Source organism: Erinaceus europaeus, chromosome 23 (assembly GCF_950295315.1).
Source record: "Erinaceus europaeus chromosome 23, mEriEur2.1, whole genome shotgun sequence".
NCBI lineage: Eukaryota > Metazoa > Chordata > Mammalia > Eulipotyphla > Erinaceidae > Erinaceus > Erinaceus europaeus.
Genome location: NC_080184.1, coordinates 7,304,553 through 7,323,270, shown reverse-complemented (window position 1 = coordinate 7,323,270; position 18,718 = coordinate 7,304,553). Strand labels below are relative to the sequence as shown.

At 41.4% G+C, this 18,718-nt stretch overlaps 3 protein-coding genes and 1 non-coding gene across 5 annotated transcripts in view; 2 read left to right on the top strand and 2 right to left on the bottom strand.

The window, feature by feature from the left end:
- The window catches only part of LOC132535670 (zinc finger protein 14-like), a 357,812-nt gene extending 345,850 nt beyond the window's left edge, over positions 1 to 11,962 (bottom strand). Inside the window, exon 1 of the mRNA XM_060182443.1 lies at positions 11,838 to 11,962. The gene's annotated coding sequence lies outside the window, so the exon portion shown is untranslated. The remainder of the gene's footprint in view (positions 1 to 11,837) is intronic.
- Positions 1 to 18,718, top strand: part of LOC103127055 (zinc finger protein 709-like) — a 1,044,365-nt gene that overhangs the window by 31,192 nt on the left and 994,455 nt on the right. The gene's annotated exons all lie outside the window — the stretch shown is intronic.
- LOC103126967 (zinc finger protein 709-like) overlaps positions 1 to 18,718 on the bottom strand; it is a 176,730-nt gene that overhangs the window by 4,443 nt on the left and 153,569 nt on the right. The window contains exons 2-4 of the mRNA XM_060182193.1: positions 11,838 to 11,971; positions 1,199 to 1,325; positions 481 to 541 (exon numbers count right to left, since the gene is read on the bottom strand). Coding sequence (XP_060038176.1) covers positions 481 to 541; positions 1,199 to 1,325; positions 11,838 to 11,852 — 203 coding nt within the window. The 5' untranslated portion in view covers positions 11,853 to 11,971. The remainder of the gene's footprint in view (positions 1 to 480; positions 542 to 1,198; positions 1,326 to 11,837; positions 11,972 to 18,718) is intronic.
- LOC132535686 (U6 spliceosomal RNA) lies at positions 701 to 807 on the top strand. Its single transcript, XR_009547401.1, has one exon. It is a non-coding gene; the product is annotated as a U6 spliceosomal RNA (small nuclear RNA).

Here is an 18,718-nt window from a genome sequence, read left to right as displayed (position 1 = left end):
TGAAGCAGGTATGCAAGTATCTATATTTCTCTCCCCCTCTCTGTCTTCCCCTCCTCTCTACATTTCTCTCTGTCCTCTTCAACAACAACAACAAAAATAAAACAACAAGGATAACAAAAAGGAATAAATATTTTTTTAAAAGATACACACACACACACACATATATATATATACTGTTTCTAAGTGTACTATTTTGTAAAGACTGAACATGTGTCCTATTGTTAAAAGTTTTCATTTATTATATATGCAAGAAATATTTTCATGAACTGGAGAAAAGATGGATAATACAGAGCACCATTATGTATTGCCGGTAATTCAAACGGGAGCCTCAGACATGTACCACATGCATCACTACTTCAACCACTCCTAACACTATTTATGGAGCCATTTTAGGCGAAATGTTCTAAGGGGACAAAAAAAACCTCAAAATACAGTAGCTTTCTGGGTGGGACAAGATGTTCTGTTTTGAATGTGACTCACCTTTCTTTATTCCCTTGAGGTTTATGCTGCTTTTTGGTGGAACAGTTCTTCTGTAATATTCCTAAAATACAACATATATATGAAAGTATACTAACGTTAGATTTTTTGATCCATCATGCGTCATGATCATGACCTGTTTACTTAATAGTGCCCACTTTTTTCACATGGGTGGACAAAAAACATTTGCCTTCTAATTGACTAATGAAGAAATATTTCCCTAGTGTTTGCTTTGGCAGCACATATACTAAAAGTGGAACAACACTGAGAAGATTAGCATGGCCCCCACACAAGGATGACACAAAGATTTGTGAAGTGTTCCATATTCTTTTTTTTTTAATGAATGTGTTTATTTTTTATTTTTTTTTAATATTTATTTCCTTTTGTTGCCCTAGTTTTTTTTAAAATATTTATTTTATTTATTTATTCCCTTTTGTTGCCCTTGTTGTTTTATTGTTGTAGTTATTATTGTTATCGTTGTTGGATAGGACAGAGAGAAATGGAGAGAGGAGGGGAAGACAGAGAGGAGGAGAGAAAGACAGACACCTGCAGAACTGCTTCACCGCCTGTGAAGCTACTCTCCTTGCAGGTGGGGAGCCGGGGTTCGAACCTGGATCCTTATGCCGGTCCTTGTGCTTTGCGCCACCTGCGCTTAACCCACTGCGCTACAGCCTGACTCCTGTGTTCCATATTCTTAAAGAAAAATAAAAGAAATATTTACCTACTGAGAATAGGTGGCTAAAGGTTTCCCACATCACACCTCTGTACAGTTTCTTCTCTGAAGGATTTAGTAGTGCCCACTCCTCCTGAGTGAAGGTCACAGCGACATCTTTGCAGGTTACTGAGTCCTGAAATATATGTAGTATGTCTATGTATAAACAAAATATTTTATACTGACAGCAGATTAGATATACAGTCTCTACTTTATGAATGCTGTGATTTAGTGTTGATTTCTACATATATGGAGATGTGATCTTCAAAACCCTAACTCATACGCTAGGTGATTTCATCACTGTATGCACAAGTATGAGGTCCTGTCTATCCCCTGATATCTCATGAGATGAAGTAATGTTGTTATTCTCATTATCCCCCTCTATAGCTTTGTAAACACTAAATGCTAAAACTTTAGTCACTGTGTGGTGGTACATCTTGTGGGGCAGGCATATGTAATCATGTTCAAGGAACTAGTTTGAGTCCCATAGTTGTCACCTGCAAAAGGGAATCATTGGAGCAGTGATGTAGGTTTCTTTCTTTCTCCTTCTCTCTCCCTTGACCACATTATCAAATTTCCTTCATGTGAGTAAAAATTTCAAATATGGAAAGAAAAAAAAAAGTCCACTGAGAGTGGTGGATTCCTAATGCAGCCACCAACTGATAATGTAATAATAAATCTGGTGGAAAAAATATGATGGTGATAACTTGGCTATAATAATTATCTATTGCCAGTTTAAACTCTAACCTAACAAGGAACCTTCCTCACTTTCTTCCTGATCTCCTCTGCTGTGATACTGCCTTTGCTGACCTGAACTAAACCAATGTGACCAGTACCTCCACACCATGTTTTTCTTTGGAATGTATCCAGAGATGCTGAGCCTGAGATGTCAACCCTCCAAGTCCTATCTGGTGAGACTTTTCCTAATTCATGGGACTTCCCAGTTCCATTTTCTTTTCTTTCTTTTCTTAATTAGTGATTTAACACTGATTAAAATGTGATTTAGGGAGTCGGGCTGTAGCGCAGCGGGTTAAGCACAGGTGGCGCAAAGCACAAGGACCGGCATTAAGGATCCCGGTTCGAGCCCCGGCTCCCCACCTGCAGGGGAGTCACTTCACAGGCGGTGAAGCAGGTCTGCAGGTGTCTATCTTTCTCTCCCCCTCTGTCTTCCCCTCCTTTCTCCGTTTCTCTCTGTCCTATGCAACAACGACAACAATAATAACTACAACAATAAAAACAACAAGGGCAACAAAGGAAATAAATAAAAAAATTAAAAAAAAAAAAAAAATGTGATTTAACACTGATTTTTAAAAGATAACATGAGTACAATTCCATACCATTTTCCCATCAGAATTCTGAATCCATAAGCTCTCCATCGGCAGCCACAGCATTTTTAAAAAGAAGTATTTATTTATTTCTTTTTGATGCCCTTGTTTTACTGTCGTAGTTATTATTGCTGTTACTGATGTCATCATTGTTGGATAGGACAGAGAGAAATGGAGAGAGGAGGGGAAGACAGAGAGGAGGAGAGAAAGACAGACACCTGCAGACCTGCTTCACCGCCTGTGAAGTGATTCCCCTTCAGGTGGGAAGCCAGGGTTCGAACTGGGATCCTTATTCCAGTCCTTGCGTTTTGTGCCACGTGGGCTTAACCCGCTGTACTACTGCATGACTCCCGGAAACTACAGCATATATCCCAAGGTTGCAGATACAGATTAACTAGTATTTCTACAGCCATCCGACTATATTTGCCCTTTTTTCCCCTTTGGTCCCATCTTCTTTTCCAAGTCACACATACACCTGTAAATACTTCTGAATGTCCCTCATTTTTTTCCAGTTCTCTTTCCTGGTTGGAGTTCAGAGCCCTGTGGTCATCCTTCCCCTACCATTTCTCTGCCACTGGAATCATGGATCAAAATTCTTTATGGGGTGCAGAAGGTGGGAGTTCTTGCTTCTATAATTGCTTCTCCACTGGACATAGGCTTTGGCAGGTGGGTACATATCTCCAGCCTATTACTAAATTTCTATTGGCTTAAAGTGTGCTTTGGTAGAACTGTTTGCTTTTTTTCAAAAGCAATGTCTACAGCTGTACTGAATAGTTTTATTTCTTTCTAAAAGTGCCAAGACGTTCCCTTGAGTTTCTGATACCAATATAGTGATGCTTATTACTTCATTAACTTTTGTACTTTTATTTTTCCTGATTTTTGCCACCTGTTCATATGATGTGAAGCTACTTTAAACAAGCAAAGTGATGGCTTTTAAAAAATTTATTTATTTTTCCTTTTGTTGCCCTTGTTGTTTTAGTTATTATTATTGTTGTTACTGATGTCGTCATTGTTAGATAGGATAGAGAGAAATGGAGAGGAGGTGAAGACAGAGAGGGGAAGAGAAAGACAGACACCTGCAGACCTACTTCACTGCCTTTGAAGCGACTCCCCTGCAGGTGGGGAGCCAGGGGCTCGAACCAGGATCCTTAATGCTGGACCTTGTGCTTTGCGCCACATGTGTTTAACCCGCTGCGCTACCGCCTGACTCCCTCAAAGAGATGATTTTTAAGGTGAGTTAGTTCTTCATTCTTCAATGAGTGTGAAAAATCTCACCTTGAGAGGGAGAGATTCGCTTCTTGTCATCACCTGTGGCTTGGTGGATTCCTAGACCCTAGTCTTTATCCTGTTGCATTCTCAGATGCTCCTCTTGGTCATTTCCAGTTGATTGGGGAAAGCAAAATACAGCTGCTGCTACTCTTTAGTTACTCTTTAGAGACTCTGGAAGTCTCTCCCCAGTTCCATTTTCAAATGGCACATTCCCTAACAAAGTTAGACTCTAGATATGGAACAAGGCCTAAGGGACAGGGTGCATGTGCACAAGTTAGAGGGAAATATATACCTCAGAGTAAAAGTACTCAGTAATTTGCTGTAACTAGGCACAGACTAGATAAATTCAGCAAGCAAGTAGAAAGACCTAAAGAAGACACCATATAGTACCTAATCAAATATTTACTACCTAGGCCTAGAAACCTTCTTCTCCTACCCTCTGCTTTACTTCCTTCAGTCTAACCATGTCAAACAAAGTAAGGACTACAAAAGCTAGATAACGGCAAGAGATTGGCACAGGTTAACATTGGCCTTTTCAGTCAATTTCAAGCTACCCTATCATTTGTGGCCCTCGTCTGGGAATCCTTGGGTTCTCACATTGACATGATGGGCCCAGACCTCTAATAGATCCCTCTCTTAACCATCACTGGCCACTTCCATCAAGAATGTCATCATAAGTCCTCTTGTAGGCCTCTCTAGGACCATGCCCTCACTGTAGAACAGAAACTGTAGGAAGTGGCCCACTCTGCAAAGGGAGACTGGGTCAGCATACTGTGCCATTCAAAGACTGTCCTGAAATGAGTGCATCTTAGAATGTTCCTAGTCGTGACCATGGACTGTGAGCCTACACACTGAAAAGGACTTAGAGAATCCACAGGCTCCTGTGTATCTGAATAGACTTGGACCCTAGGTCAGATCGATGGAGTTTATAATTAATTCTTCTTCTAATGTTTGCCCTTCTTCCGTAGCCAGTCAACAGCATCAGGTTGAGCCTGATGTAAAGTTTCGACACCTCCTTTGAATCTGGAGAGGTGGCAGTCGTTGACTATGTGGGTCATAATTAATGCTATTAATATACTCTTCTCGGGAGTCGGGCTGTAGCGTAGCGGGTTAAGCGCAGGTGGCGCTAAGCACAAGGACCCGCATAAGGATCCTGGTTCAAGCCCTGGCTCCCCACCTGCAGGGGAAACAGGTCTGCAGGTGTCTATCTTTCTCTCCCTCTCTCTGTCTTCCCCTCCCCTCTCCATTTCTCTCTGTCCTATCCAACAACAATGCCAACAATAATAACTACAACAATAAAACAACAAGGGCAACAAAAGGGAATAAATAAATAAAAATAAATATTTAAAAAAAAAAAATAAAAAAAAATAAAAAAAAAAAAATATATACTCTTCTCACACCCAGGAGCTATTTTCTGCCCTAATCTAGCTTTCTAGTCCTGTTCTCAACTCTGCCACCATCTTCCCAGACAATACTTTTAGCCCACATGCATGCAAACTATCAGGCTCAGGCAAAAAAAAATAGTAAAGTCATGGGTCACATGGAACATACCATAAAAATCCTTCCAAGAATCAGAAAAGAAGACACAAGTAGAACCTGAACTGGAATTGGCGTATTGCACCAAAGTAAAAGACTCTGGGGTGGGTGGGGAGAATACAGATCCAAGAAGGATGACAGAGGACCTAGTGGGGGTTGTATTGTTATATGGGAAACTGGAAAATGTCATGCATGTACAAACTATTGTATTTACTGTTGAGTGTAAAACATTAATCCCCCAATAAAGAAATAAAAAAAAAAATCCATCCAAGCTTAAAGATCCCCAGTTTTATTTGCTCTATTCTCACCTTTGGGTGACTGGTTGTTGAACAATTTGTTTTATATCTGACTACCTTTCAGCCACAAATTTGCAGAAGCTACCATAAAGCTATCCTGATGCTCCTGGACAGACAACTTCACCTATGGGTCCCAGAAGCACACAGCTCCACAGTCCTACTCAACTAGGGAAAGACAGAAACAGGCTTTGGGAATGTTCAGTAGAGAAGCAATTACAGAAGTCAGACCCTCCATCTTCAGCATTTCAAAAAAAGATTTTGGATCCATACTCCCATAAAGGGATCCTGCTTTCCAGTCCTATTTTCAACCCTGACACCACCCCCCCAAATAATACCTTTGGCTCACTGGCACATTAGCTATGAGGCTAAGGCAAAAATTAGTAAAGTCATGGTACCCTTGGAATATACCCAAAATAGACCTATTAACTTTTTCCAAAATGGAGGCGCCAAATCTCATCTGCTATATTCTTGACAGAGAGGGGGAGAAAAAGATAGACACCTGCAGACCTGCTTCAAAGCCTGTGAAGTGATTCCCCTGCAGGTGGGGAGCCGGGGGCTTGAACTGGGATCCTTACGCCGGTCCTTGCGCTTTGCGCCACATGCACTTAACCTGTCATGCTACCGCCTGACTCCCCAAAACTATAACTTTCACATCTGTAAGTGAACTGTTAATTGTGTTAAACAACCATGTTCATCACTGGAAATAAGATTTTAATGAATAAGAGCAAACAGTGAGGGCAGGGTAGAAGTAGAATAATGGTTATGCAAAGAGAATTTCATTTTTGAATCCCCAAAGTCTCAGGTTCAATCCCTCACACCAACATAAGCCAAAATCAAGCAGTATGTAGGTAAATAAATAAATAAAGCCTATACCTATCTATCTATACAGAATGGAAAAAGGAGAAAAGCAAAAAGCTTTTGTTCTATTTCAATCACCAAATATAAGATAAACAGACTTACAGAAATGAATATTGAGTAAGTCAACTGATATATTACATAAAAGGACTACAGGATATTATAACTAAGGAGAGTGGCTCTTGTGGATGAACATATTCTTAGGGTGAGTGAATTAATTAATTAATTAATTTATTTATTTTACCAAAGTAATGCACAGCTCTGGCTTATGATGAGACAGGTGAACTTGGCATGTTGTACTCTAAGGCCTGGAACTACTATTTTTTAACTTCTAAAATATTTATTAGTACAATCAAGTTTAGTTATAGCTCATCTTCTTTTTTTCTTTTTTTAAAGATTTTATTTATTTATGAGAAAGATAGGAGGAGAGAAAATGAACCAGACATCACTCTGGCACATGTGCGGCCAGGGATTGAACTCAGGACCTCATGCTTGACAATCCAAAGCTTTACCACTGCGCCACCTCCTGGACCACAGCTCATCTTCTTCTTCATACTGAACTTTTGAGCAGTTGGAGGAATGTACGTAAAACTGGACCATGAGTTTCTCTAATTTCTCTCCTCGGGGATACCGACTATTTCTCACATATATGTGCACATGTGTGTAAATAAGCTATAATTATATGCCTTTCTTTTCAATATGTACTAGTCCACATGCTATAAATAAAAGAAAAACTGACCTAGGAGACTGTAATGGCTAGAGACTTAAAATGGCAATTAGAGAGAGAAGGGGCGAGAGCAGAAGCAGGACTCTAGCACATGTGATGCTGGTGACTGAACTCAGGAACTCATGCTTGAGAGTTCAGTTTTTACACACTGTGCTACCTCCCAGGTTATAACACAAGTCGAGGCTGTTAACACAAGTGTCAGATTGTTCCATAGTACCCAGACCTCATCACTCCTGGTGAACATGCTGAGAACTAGAATTGCAGGAGTCACTGAATTTCATTCTGGCTGAAGGAACTGTATGTATGCATGTGTACAGAACACATCAATTACTAGAAATGCCCCATATTCCCCTTTCAAGACTGATCCCTGATTGGATAAGCAGCATGTAAACATACAACTCAGAAGTAAACCCCACAGTCAAAGAACTGAATAAATTCCTGATTCAGAGTCAAGGCACCCCTCATGGTTATAGCAGAGGCTTGAACCTAGATACCTGCTATGGTATGCATGCACTCAATCACGTGTACCACACCAAGTCTTTATTTATTTGTACATATTTCACAGTTATAATCAAACTCTTGTATATGAAGTTTCAGATTCAATCCCTGACACCACATGTGGTAGATTTGATGCTTCAGTTCTCTCTCTCTCTCAGACATAACATCAAAATGGATTCTAAAATTTTAGTCAAGGAGACAGAAAGACTGATCTACACAGATGTATTTTTCTTGCCATCTTTTTTTCCATTCTATGTTTAATTTGATATAACAAAGAAATTAAGAGAAAGGGTACTTTTCAGCCACCAAATTGTAGATGCTACTATGATGGTAACCTGGCCTCCCTGGGCATACAATGTCATCCATGAAACCTGGAACACCACCTCCCCAGAGCCCTGCCCCACTAGGGAAAGACTGAAACAGGCTGGGGGTATGGATCAACCTACCAACTCCCATGTCCAGAGAAGAAGCAATTATAAAAGCCAGACCTCCTATCTTCTGTACCCCATAATTATCCTGGGCCCATTCTCCCAGAGGATAAAGAATAGGGAAACTTCCCAACAAAGGCAACAAAAGGAAATAAAAAAAAAATTTAAAAAAAACCTTAAGAAAAAAAGAATAGGGAAACTTCCAATGGAAGGGATGGGATGTGGAACTCTGCTGGTGGGAATTATATAGAATTATACTCCTCTTATCCCACAATCTTGTCAACCATTATTAAATCACTAATAAAAATAAGTAAATAAAAATCACAAAAATGAAGAATCAAGTAGGAAAATAAGCAAGCTACTAGTACTTTTTTTTTTAGTAATTATCTACAGCTTTCTCTTGTCTAATTTTTAATATTTTACACAATTATTTTAATGAGAGAGAATCAGAGAATACAGAGCACTGCTCAGCTGTGGTTTATGGTGGGGTGCTAGAGACTGAACTTGGGAGTTCAGGACCTCGGGCATTTTCTCCGACGTTGCTTTGTTGTCGTTTTGCTCCGTATGTTGTGGGGTAAGCGTCAGAGACCACCTGAGACCAGTGCAGTCAAATTTGAGAGTCTTTATTAAGCTGGATAGGTGACTACCCTCACAGTGCAGTCCCGAGTTCAGTGTAGCACAACCATTTATAGGGCTAAGTGCAGGAAGGGAGCTAGGCTACACAGACCAAACATGCGGTGGTTAAGGCAGTCTGTCAGTGGGGTCAGGACAACCCGGTATGGAAACAATCAATGATTAATCAATAGATTCAGAACACTAAGATCTATCTACTTCTTGTTGGCAAGTAAAGTGGTTGCACAGGTTCAGGTTAAGATGTAGTCAGTTGGGGAGTAGGGTGGTAGTGCAGCGGGTTAAGCGCATGCTATAAGATAATAATAAAAAATAAAAATAGAAAAAGGAAAGAGAAGCTAATAAGTAATCCATTATGTGATACTTTGTGTAATAAATTATGAGCCTGAAAAAAGGTATTTAGCCACACAGATAAAATTTTCAACCTTCAGATCCTAAACTCCTGTTGTAAGTACTGCTGACAGAAAATGAGAGTGAACAAAGTAAATGTACACAGAAACTACTGATACCACTGGCGTAAGTAATAGATATCTCAACAACAACAAAAAAGGCCAAACTCAAGATAAAAAATTAGTTTTTCTCTCCACACCAACAAATCACTATTTATGTCCATTACCACACATTTGAATCATAGGCATACAAAGAAGTTCTTCCAAGATGTAATCTTATTATTATTTTTATTTTATTTTTTTAACCAGAACAGCAGCTCTCGCTTATGGTGGTGCAGGGGGCAAAGAACCTGGGACTTGACTGAGCCTCAGGCATGAGAGTCTGTTTGCATAACCATTATGCTATCTACCCCAGCCCCAAGATGTAATCTTTAAAAACTGGGGAGACAACATGATGGTTATGCAAAAGTCTTTCAAGCCTCAGGCTCTGAGGTCCCAGGTTCAAAAGCAACACCACCACAAGCCAGAACTGAGCAGTGTTCTGGTCTAGAAAAACAAAACAAAACAAAAATAAATAGATAAAAACTATAACTCTGAAAAGAAATTAAAGATGCTAAAGACTGAAAGCATAGTGGTTGTGCAAAAAGACTATTATGCCTGAGGCTCCAAAGATACAGGTGCAGTTACTAGAGTTGAGCACTGCTCTGGAAAATAATAATAATAGTAATAATAAATAAATGGAATGTAAGACATAAGAAATGATATTGGAAGCTCATAGACTGGAAGAATTGTTACCACTAAATGACCATTATTTTATTTTTTTTAACCAGAGCACTGGTCAGCTCTAGCTTATAGAGGTGCAGGGGGATTGAACCTGGGACTTTGGAGCCTCAGGCATCACTGTTTACATAGCCATTATGCTATCTACCCCCACCTTAAATGACCATTTTATACAATGCACTATATAGATTCAAAGCAACCCCTGTCAAAATCCATATTAACATCTTTAAAGTAATAGGGTGCAGACTACAGTAGTATCTGGAATCACAAAGAATGAGAATTGCAACAAAAAGAAAAAAAAGAAAAGAAACAGTCTGGGAGTATGGATCAACCTGTCAGTACCCATGTCCAGCACTGAAGCAATTACAGAAGCCAGCCAGACCCTCCACCTTCTGCACTCCATGATCCTGGGTCCATACTCCAACATGGATAAAGAACACAAAAGCTTCAAATGGAGGGAATAGGATGCAGAACTCTGGTGGTGGGAATTGTGTGAAATTGTACTCTTCTTATCCAAGAGACTTGTCAATCCTAATAAATGTTTATCTTTCTCTCCCCCTCTCTCCATTTCTCTCTGTCCTATCCAACAACAGCAACAATAACAATAACAATAAGGGCAACAAAATGGGGAAAAATGGCCTCCAGGAGCAGTGGATTCATAGTGCAGGCACTGAGTCCTAGCAATAACTCTGGAGGCAAAAAAAAAAAAAATTTTTTTTTTCAATGGCTTCATTCTATTAGCCAAGATAAGAATTCTTCTTTCCACATAGGTCTGGGTAGAGGGAAAGAAAAGTTGTATTATAGAAGACAAAAGTGTGTCCTAACAAACTTCATGTTCATACAATTCCACCTCTATTGATGAACTGTTTGTTTTTGGTTTTGTTTTTGTAAATTTTTATATAGTTATTTATTTTCCCTTTTGTTGCCCTTGTTTTTTATTATTGTTGTAGTCATCATTGATGTCATCCTACTTAGACAGGCCAGAGAGAAATGGAGAGGGGAGGGGGAAAACAGAGGGGGAGAGAAAGCTAGACACCTGCAGACCTGCTTACTGCTTGTGAAGTGACTCCCCTGCAGGTGGGGAGTCTGGGGGTCGAACATGGATCCTTATGATGGTTCTTGTGCTTTGCACCACCTGCGCTTAACCCGCTGCACTAAAGTTCGATTCCCTTGTTTCTTTTCTTTATGTAGAATGAGAAAAAGAGGAAGGACACCAGACTAACACTCAAAGTTTTCCCTTTTGATGTCCACATCTGGTGTTGGGAGCTTGATACTGAGTCTCGAGGTTAATTGCTCTCTGCCCATCGTTTTTTGGTTTTTTTTTTTTTTTCTTTTTTCGTTACAGAGCAAGGCTCAGCTCTGGTTTCTAGGACTTTGGGGCTTCAGGCATGAAAGTCTGTTTGCATAACCATCATGCTATCTTCCCCTATTCTTTTTTTTTTTCTTTTTTACAGCACCTGCATGGTGACGTGTCCAATGAGAACACATATTTTCATGTGCAAGGTCTGAGGTTCACGTTTCCTAACTCCTGACCTGCAGAATGAAGCTGTGGAGGATCAGTACTTCAGATGTTTATTACCATCCAATCTCTTGACAAACAAGAATAGTGACAATGTGGGAGTCGGGTGGTAGCAAAGTGGGTTAAGCGCACGTGGTGAAAAGCACAAGGACCAGCATAAGGATTCCGGTTCGAGCCGCCGCTCCCCACCTGCAGGGGAGTCGCTTCACAGGCGGTGAAGCAGGTCTGCAGGTGTCTGTCTTTCTATCCCCCCTCTCTGTCTTTCCCTCCTCTCTCCATTTTCTCTGTCCTATCCAAAAAAGAAAAAAAAAGTAGTGAAATAAACATTTGCTATTTGAAATACAATTCACGCAGGAAAAAAAAGGGACAGTATACGATCAGGAACAGGTCACTTACCCGAGAAACTGCCATCTTTTCTTCTTTCTCTGACTTCCCTTTCAGGCCAGAAGATGGACAGATAGCACACAACAGTAGCTTGAGACTCTGCTTTACGTCCGGCAGCACAGCCTTTTCACTTGATAACACTGCACCTGTAGGGAAGACATTCTGACTCATAAAAGGTCCAATGTCCTAGGCCATGGGGCCCACATAGTGAGTTTCTTATTTTCAGGGGCCCTTCCTACCCTCAAATTCTTCTGCAACTGGGAATTTGAGCTGGTGACCCAGAAGGTGGCACAGTGTAAATAGCATTGGTCTTTCAAGCGTGAGGTCCTGAGTTCCATCACCTGGCATCCCATGTGCCAGTGGTTCTCTCTTCTATCTTCTCTCATAAATACAATAAGAAGAACATAAGAGGGAGTCCAGTGGTAGTGCAGCGGGTTAAGTGCAGGTGGTGCAAAGCAGAAGGACCTTCGAAAGGATCCCGGTTCCAGTCTCCAGCTCCCCACCGGCAGGGACGTCGCTTCACAAGCAGTGAAACAGGTCTGCAGGTGTCTTTCTCTCCCCCTCTCTGTCTTCCCCTCCTATCTCCATTTCTTTCTGTCCTATCCAACAATGATAACACTAAGAATAACTACAACAATATAACAATAAGGGCAACAAAAAGGAATAAATAAATAAATATTTTTTAAAAAGTGGGGCCAGGTGGTGACGCATCTGGTTGAATGCACATGTTTCAGTGCACAAGGACCTAGGTTCAAGTCCCCGGTACCCAACTGCAGAGGGAAAGCTTTACAAGTGGTGAAGCAGTTCTGCAGGTGTCTCTCTCGTTCAACCTCTCCCTCTCAATTTCTGGCTGTCTCTATTCAATAAATAAATAAAGATAATAGAAAAAAATTTTTTAAAAAAATAAGAAAAGAAGAACATAAGAAACAAACAGAAGTTATCTTCATAGACCTGATCCATCCAGACTCATGGAGAGAGAGAGAGAGAGAGAGAGAGAATGACTCTTAGTCTGAAGCCAACTCTAGCAAAATACCAGACTGTCCTTAACATTGCCTAGAGCACTGAATCAAAACAGTAATAGTCACATTGAAACTAAACAGGAAGCAGGACGAGTACAAATGCTATTTCCTAAAATTCCACTAATAGAGATAGAGATAGAGATATATACACACACGCAGAGAGAAAAAGTATAACAGAGGTAACGGCAATGAAGTGGGCAGAGTATATTGAAATCAATGGCAACAGTACCAGGCTCCTCCACGCTATCCATACATTTTAAACCAAACCCCCTCTTTTTCTTAGTGTCTGTAGACCATCTCTTAATACTTGTATGCAGAATAATTCATCGTTTTGGGGTCAACTTTTCTTTATCTATAAAAGGAAAAATAATTTTTTAATATTTATTCCCTTTTGTTGCCCTTGTTTTTTTTATTGTTGTAGTTCTTATTGTTGTTGTTATTGATGTTGTTGTTGGATAGGACAGAGAGAAATGGAGATAAGAGGGGAAGACAGAGGGGGGAGAGAAAGAGAGTCACCTGCAGACCTGCTTCACCGCTTGTGAAGCGATTCCTTTTGAACTTGGATCCTTATGCTGGTCCTTGTGTTTTGTGCCCCCCGCGTGCTTAACTCCCTGCTTAACTACTGCCTGACTCCCAAAAGAGAAATCTCACAGCACATGAGGCCCAAGAGCATTTGGCATTAGCCAAATCTGGGTCTGGAGCACCAAAAGTAAAAACTCTGTTTTCCAATAACCCCTAGTTGTTGTGTGAGTTTGTTTACCAATTCCCAGTTTTACAATGCACTCTACCATGTGCACCAAAACCAAGTTCCTCCTGTCTCAGAGCCCGTAACTCAACTGTGCTTCTATAATGCTCTTCCCTAAAGATCATGCTCAGAGGACTGTAGGTTTGTTATTTCTCTATTGGATAGAGACACACCTGCAGCCCTGATTCACCACTCCTGAAGTATCCCCCTGTAGGTGGGTACCAGAGGGTTGAAACATGTTCCTTGTGCACTGTAACATGTCCGCTTATTAGATATGTCACCACCTACCCCCACAAGAAATTATGTATCCATTAGAAATAACTGGCAGTGGAGATTAGCTATTTATATATTGCCAGACCAACAATATTAGCTTAGTTTGTTTCAATATACTATGCTTGGTGGTGCTATTTTTATACGCTGGAAAATAAGGCCAGGTTAAAAATAAATCATTAGTAAAGACAACAATGAGATACCACCTCACCCAGGTGAGAATGTCATACTTTAAAAATGGCAGTAGCAACAAATGCTGGAGAGGCTGTGGGGACAAAGAAGCCCTCTTGCACTGTTGGTGGGAATGTAAAGTGGTCCAACCCCTGTGGATATCAGTCTGGAGAACCCTCATTAGAGAGTCTGGTTATACAAACAGACACTCATGTCATGCATGCCTGAGGATCTGAAGTCTCGGGTTCAAGCCTGCACACCATCATAAACCAGAGCCGATCAGTGTGCACTGGTAAAAAACAAACAAAACCAGATATTCAGCACCACTCATTCTAAAAGAAATATACGTTCTTTTCAAGTGCACATGGGGACACTCACTCTGTAACACTATTTCAACTTTTCTGAATTTTCCCCAGTGCAGGTGAGGACCAGGAGCTTGAACCCAGGTCTTTGTACACTTTAATGTATGCACTCAACCAGGTGTCCCAACTCCAAGCAGTATTCATAAAACATTCTCTAATATTGACCATGTATTCGGACACAATGCCTAAATAAATGAATATGTGAATACTAAGATTAAAAAGAATTTTTTCAGGGGCCAGGGTGGTGGTGCACCTGGTTGAGCAAACACATTACAGTGTGCAAAGACCCGGGTTTGAGCCCCTGGTCCCCACCTACAGGGGGAAAGCTTTGCAAGTGGTGAAGCAGTCTTGCAGGTGTGTCTGCCTCTCTATCTACCTTTCCCTCTTGATTTCTTGCTGTCTCTATTAAATAAAGGTAATAAAAACTTAAAAATAAAGTTAAAAAGAATATTTTCTGACTATGATATTGAAGCGCTAGGATTGGTGTAAGGATCTTGGTTTAAGCCCCCGGCTCCCCACCTGCAGGGGAGTCTCTTCACTGGTAGAGAAGCGTGTCTTTCTCTTCCCCTCCTCTCTCCATTTCTCTCTGTCTTATCTAACAACGACCATATCAATAACAATAACAACAACTACAACAACAACAAGAACAAAAAGAGCAAAAAAAGGGAAAATAAATAAATATTAAAAAATGTTTTAAAAGAAAAGAAAAAAATCACAGGGGAGTCAGGCTGTAGCTCAGCGGGTTAAACACATATGGGGCAAAGCGCAAGAACTGGATTAAGGATTCTCTCTGTCCTAACAATGATGAAATCAATAACAACAATAAAAAAAACAACAAGGGCAACAAAAGGGGGGTAAAAAAGAAAGAAATCACAAGGGAGTCTGGCGGTGAAGCATGTCTGCAAGTATCTATCTTTATTCTTCTCTATCTTCCCCATCTCTCTCAATTTCTCAGTCCTATCCAACAATGACAATGGCAATAAGAATAACATCAATAAGCAACAAGGGCAACAAAAGGAAAAAAATAGCCTCAGGAGCAATGGATTTGTACTGCAGTCACGAGTCCCAGTGATAACCCTGGAGGCAAAAAAAAAAAAAATCAAAGAACAAAAAACCCTGCCCAGCTACATCAAAAATTCAAGAGTCAAGATTGTCCACCTCAGGTATGTACTCCAGACCCTGAAATCTCCTTCTCTTGTGCAGAAACAAATGGAGATCTTATGTAAACCGTAACACTCTCTACCTTGATAATGCCCCACTAACCTGGAGTTTAGCATTTCAGAATCCATCCTATTTGTATGTGCTGTGTCCTTTTCTGTGAGTTAGTTCAGGTACCTGTGTATTCATACCTGGACAAATTTAACTATTTTAGAATTCAAAAGAAAAAAAAAAGAAAGAAAATTGGAGGTATCTGGGAGGTGGTACAATGGATAGCGTTGGACTCTCAAGCATGAGTTTAGTCTCCAGAAACACATGTACCAGAGTGATGTCTGGTTCTTTTTCTCTCTCCTCCTACACCTCTTATTAATAAATAAATCAAATATCTTTTTCAAAAAAGAAAGATGGGAAAGAATTACTTTGTATAGGTTCCAGGTGGTGGCACAGCTGGTCAACTACACACTCTACAGTGTACAAGGCTCTGGGTTCAAGCCCCTGGTCCCCACCAGCAGGGGGAAAGCTTCACAAGTGGTGAAGCAGGGCTGCAGGTATCTCTCTATCTCTTTCCTTGTCTATTTCCCCCACCCCCTCTTAATTTCTGTCTCTATCCAATAATAAGTAAATAAATAAAAATTTTAAAATGCCAGTAAACCACTAAAACATTCAGATAATATTTTTGAAGAAAAAAAAAGAATTTCTTAGTATATATTTGAAGTAGCATATATAGAAATTAATGGCAACTGCTTGTACCAGTCTCCTTTAAGTCACCTGTAAATCCTAACCCTAAGCCCCCTTTCCTCCTGGTGTTTGTAAAAGCGCTGGCAGATTTAAATCTAGTGTGTGTAAAAGCCTTGGCAGTCAGAAACCTCTCCTCATGACTCAGTCCTTCTATGCATAATTGTGAATTTTCTTTTATGGTCAACTTTTCTTTTTGTATAAAAGGCATGCTAGAAATAAAAACTCTGTTTTCCAGTAACCTCAAGGTGTTGTGACTTTGTTGAGCAATTCCCAGTTATACCTATTTATTGAAAGCAGACTGGGTGCCGGTAGCCAACCCCCTCCCGTCTCCCATCCTCCCGTATCTCCAAACTCAGTGGCCAGTCACCTAACTCAAGTTGGACGTGCTAAGATCGACCCAGTCTGGAAAAGAGAAATTTCCCACGAGTGGTCATCCCACTTCCGGTTATCTTGTCCATCTCCAAAACTCTCTCCCTTTACACTGTTTGAACTGGAAGACGCTTTGAAGAGGGTTAAACCGGGAACAGCTGCTGGCTATGATAACATCACCCCAGAACTCATTCTTAACCTGGGTCCCGCGGCAAAGAAGTGGCTCGCTTCATTCCTGTCCCACATCTTGGAATCTGAGTCTATGCCCAAAGTTTGGCGTCGTGCAAAGATTATAGCGGTTTTGAAAACAAAGAAAGACCCAACACTGGCTGCCAGCTATAGACCAATTTCTCTCCTTTCCATGTGTTACAAACTCCTTGAGAGGCTGCTTCTGTTGCATATTTCTCATCTTACAGAGAAATTCCTATCACCCGCCCAAGCTGGTTTCCGCCCAGGAAGATCTACCTGCGAACAAGCCCTGGCCCTCTCAACTTACATTGAAAATGGATTCCAGAAGAATTTAAAGACGGGTGCTGTCTTTGTTGATCTCACAGCAGCCTATGACACGGTCTGGCACCGTGGTCTCCTAGTCAAGATCTCAAGATGCCTGCCTCCATGGGTGGCCAACACTATATCGTTTCTTCTCCAAAACAGAAGATTCCGGGTGCATCTGGGTGACAAGTCTAGCAGATGGAGACTTGTCTCAAGTGGCCTCCCCCAGGGCTCTGTTCTAGCTCCTACGCTATTTAATATTTACATCAATGACCTCCCAGAAACTTCTTCAAGGAAGTTCATCTACGCCGATGACATCTGCTATGCAACTCAGGCATCCAAGTTCGACATCCTTGAGGAAACACGAAAGACATGTCTCTGATATCTGATTACTGTAAAAAATGGCGACTAATCCCTAGCACTGCAAAAACGGTATCATCTGATTTCCATCTACACCATGCCTCGGCCTCGCGTGAGCTTAATGTGCAGCTTGGCGATACGGGAATCCGGCATGAAGCCCCGCCAGTCTATCTTGGCGTTACTCTCGATCGCACTCTGTCATTTCACGAACATCTCATAAAAACTGCAGCAAAGGTGGGCGCGAGGAATCACATCATTGCAAGACTGGCCAGCTCCTCATGGGGCGCGAGTGCTTCCACACTACGATCATCCTCTCTGGCATTATGCTATTCCACTGCAGAATACTGTGCCCCAGGATGGTTCCGTAGCCCCCATGTCCACTTGGTCGATTCCAAATTATATTCCTCCATGAGGATCATTTCTGGAACCACATCCGTTCCACCCCGGTTCCATGGCCGCCAGTTCTTAGCAACATCGCCCCGCCAGATATTCGTCGGGATGCGGCATCATCTAAGTTCATTTCCCATGTCTACACTCGACCGGACCTGCCAATATACGCGGATATCTTCGCCCACCCTGTCCAACGCTTGACGTCTCGTCACCCAATCTGGTCCCCTACGCCTTCACTGAACTTCTCTGTTCCAGACTCTTGGAAACAGAGCTGGCAGTCAGCTGAGGTAAAGAACAAACACCTCACCACAGACCCCTGCAAGCGTCAACCCGGCTTTGATCTAGCACGTTATGACTGGGCCCTGCTCAATCGCCATCGAACAGGCCATGGCCGGTGCGCCGCTATGTTCCATCGCTGGGGAGCCAGAGACGACCTGAACTGCCCCTGCGGCTCCAGACAGACTATGACCCACATAGTCAACGACTGCCACCTCTCCAGATTCAAAGGAGGTCTCGAAACTTGACATCAGGCTCAACCTGACGCTGTTGACTGGCTACGGAAGAAGGGCAAACGCTAGAAGAAGAAGATTGACAGCATAGCCCACAAAGAAAGGAGAGCAATCAGTGCTCTACTGGGCGCAGCCTGAGGCTGCAGCTTGCGCACAGGCTGGCTGAATTCCCACCTAACTATTTGCCCCGGGGTCAGCAAGTACTTCCTTGCTCCTTCAGCCTGGGTTAAGAACATGAGTTTAGATCACAAGACTCTCAGTCAAGTATGGAAGCATATTATGGTACTGCTTAGGGAAATACTCCTCTGGA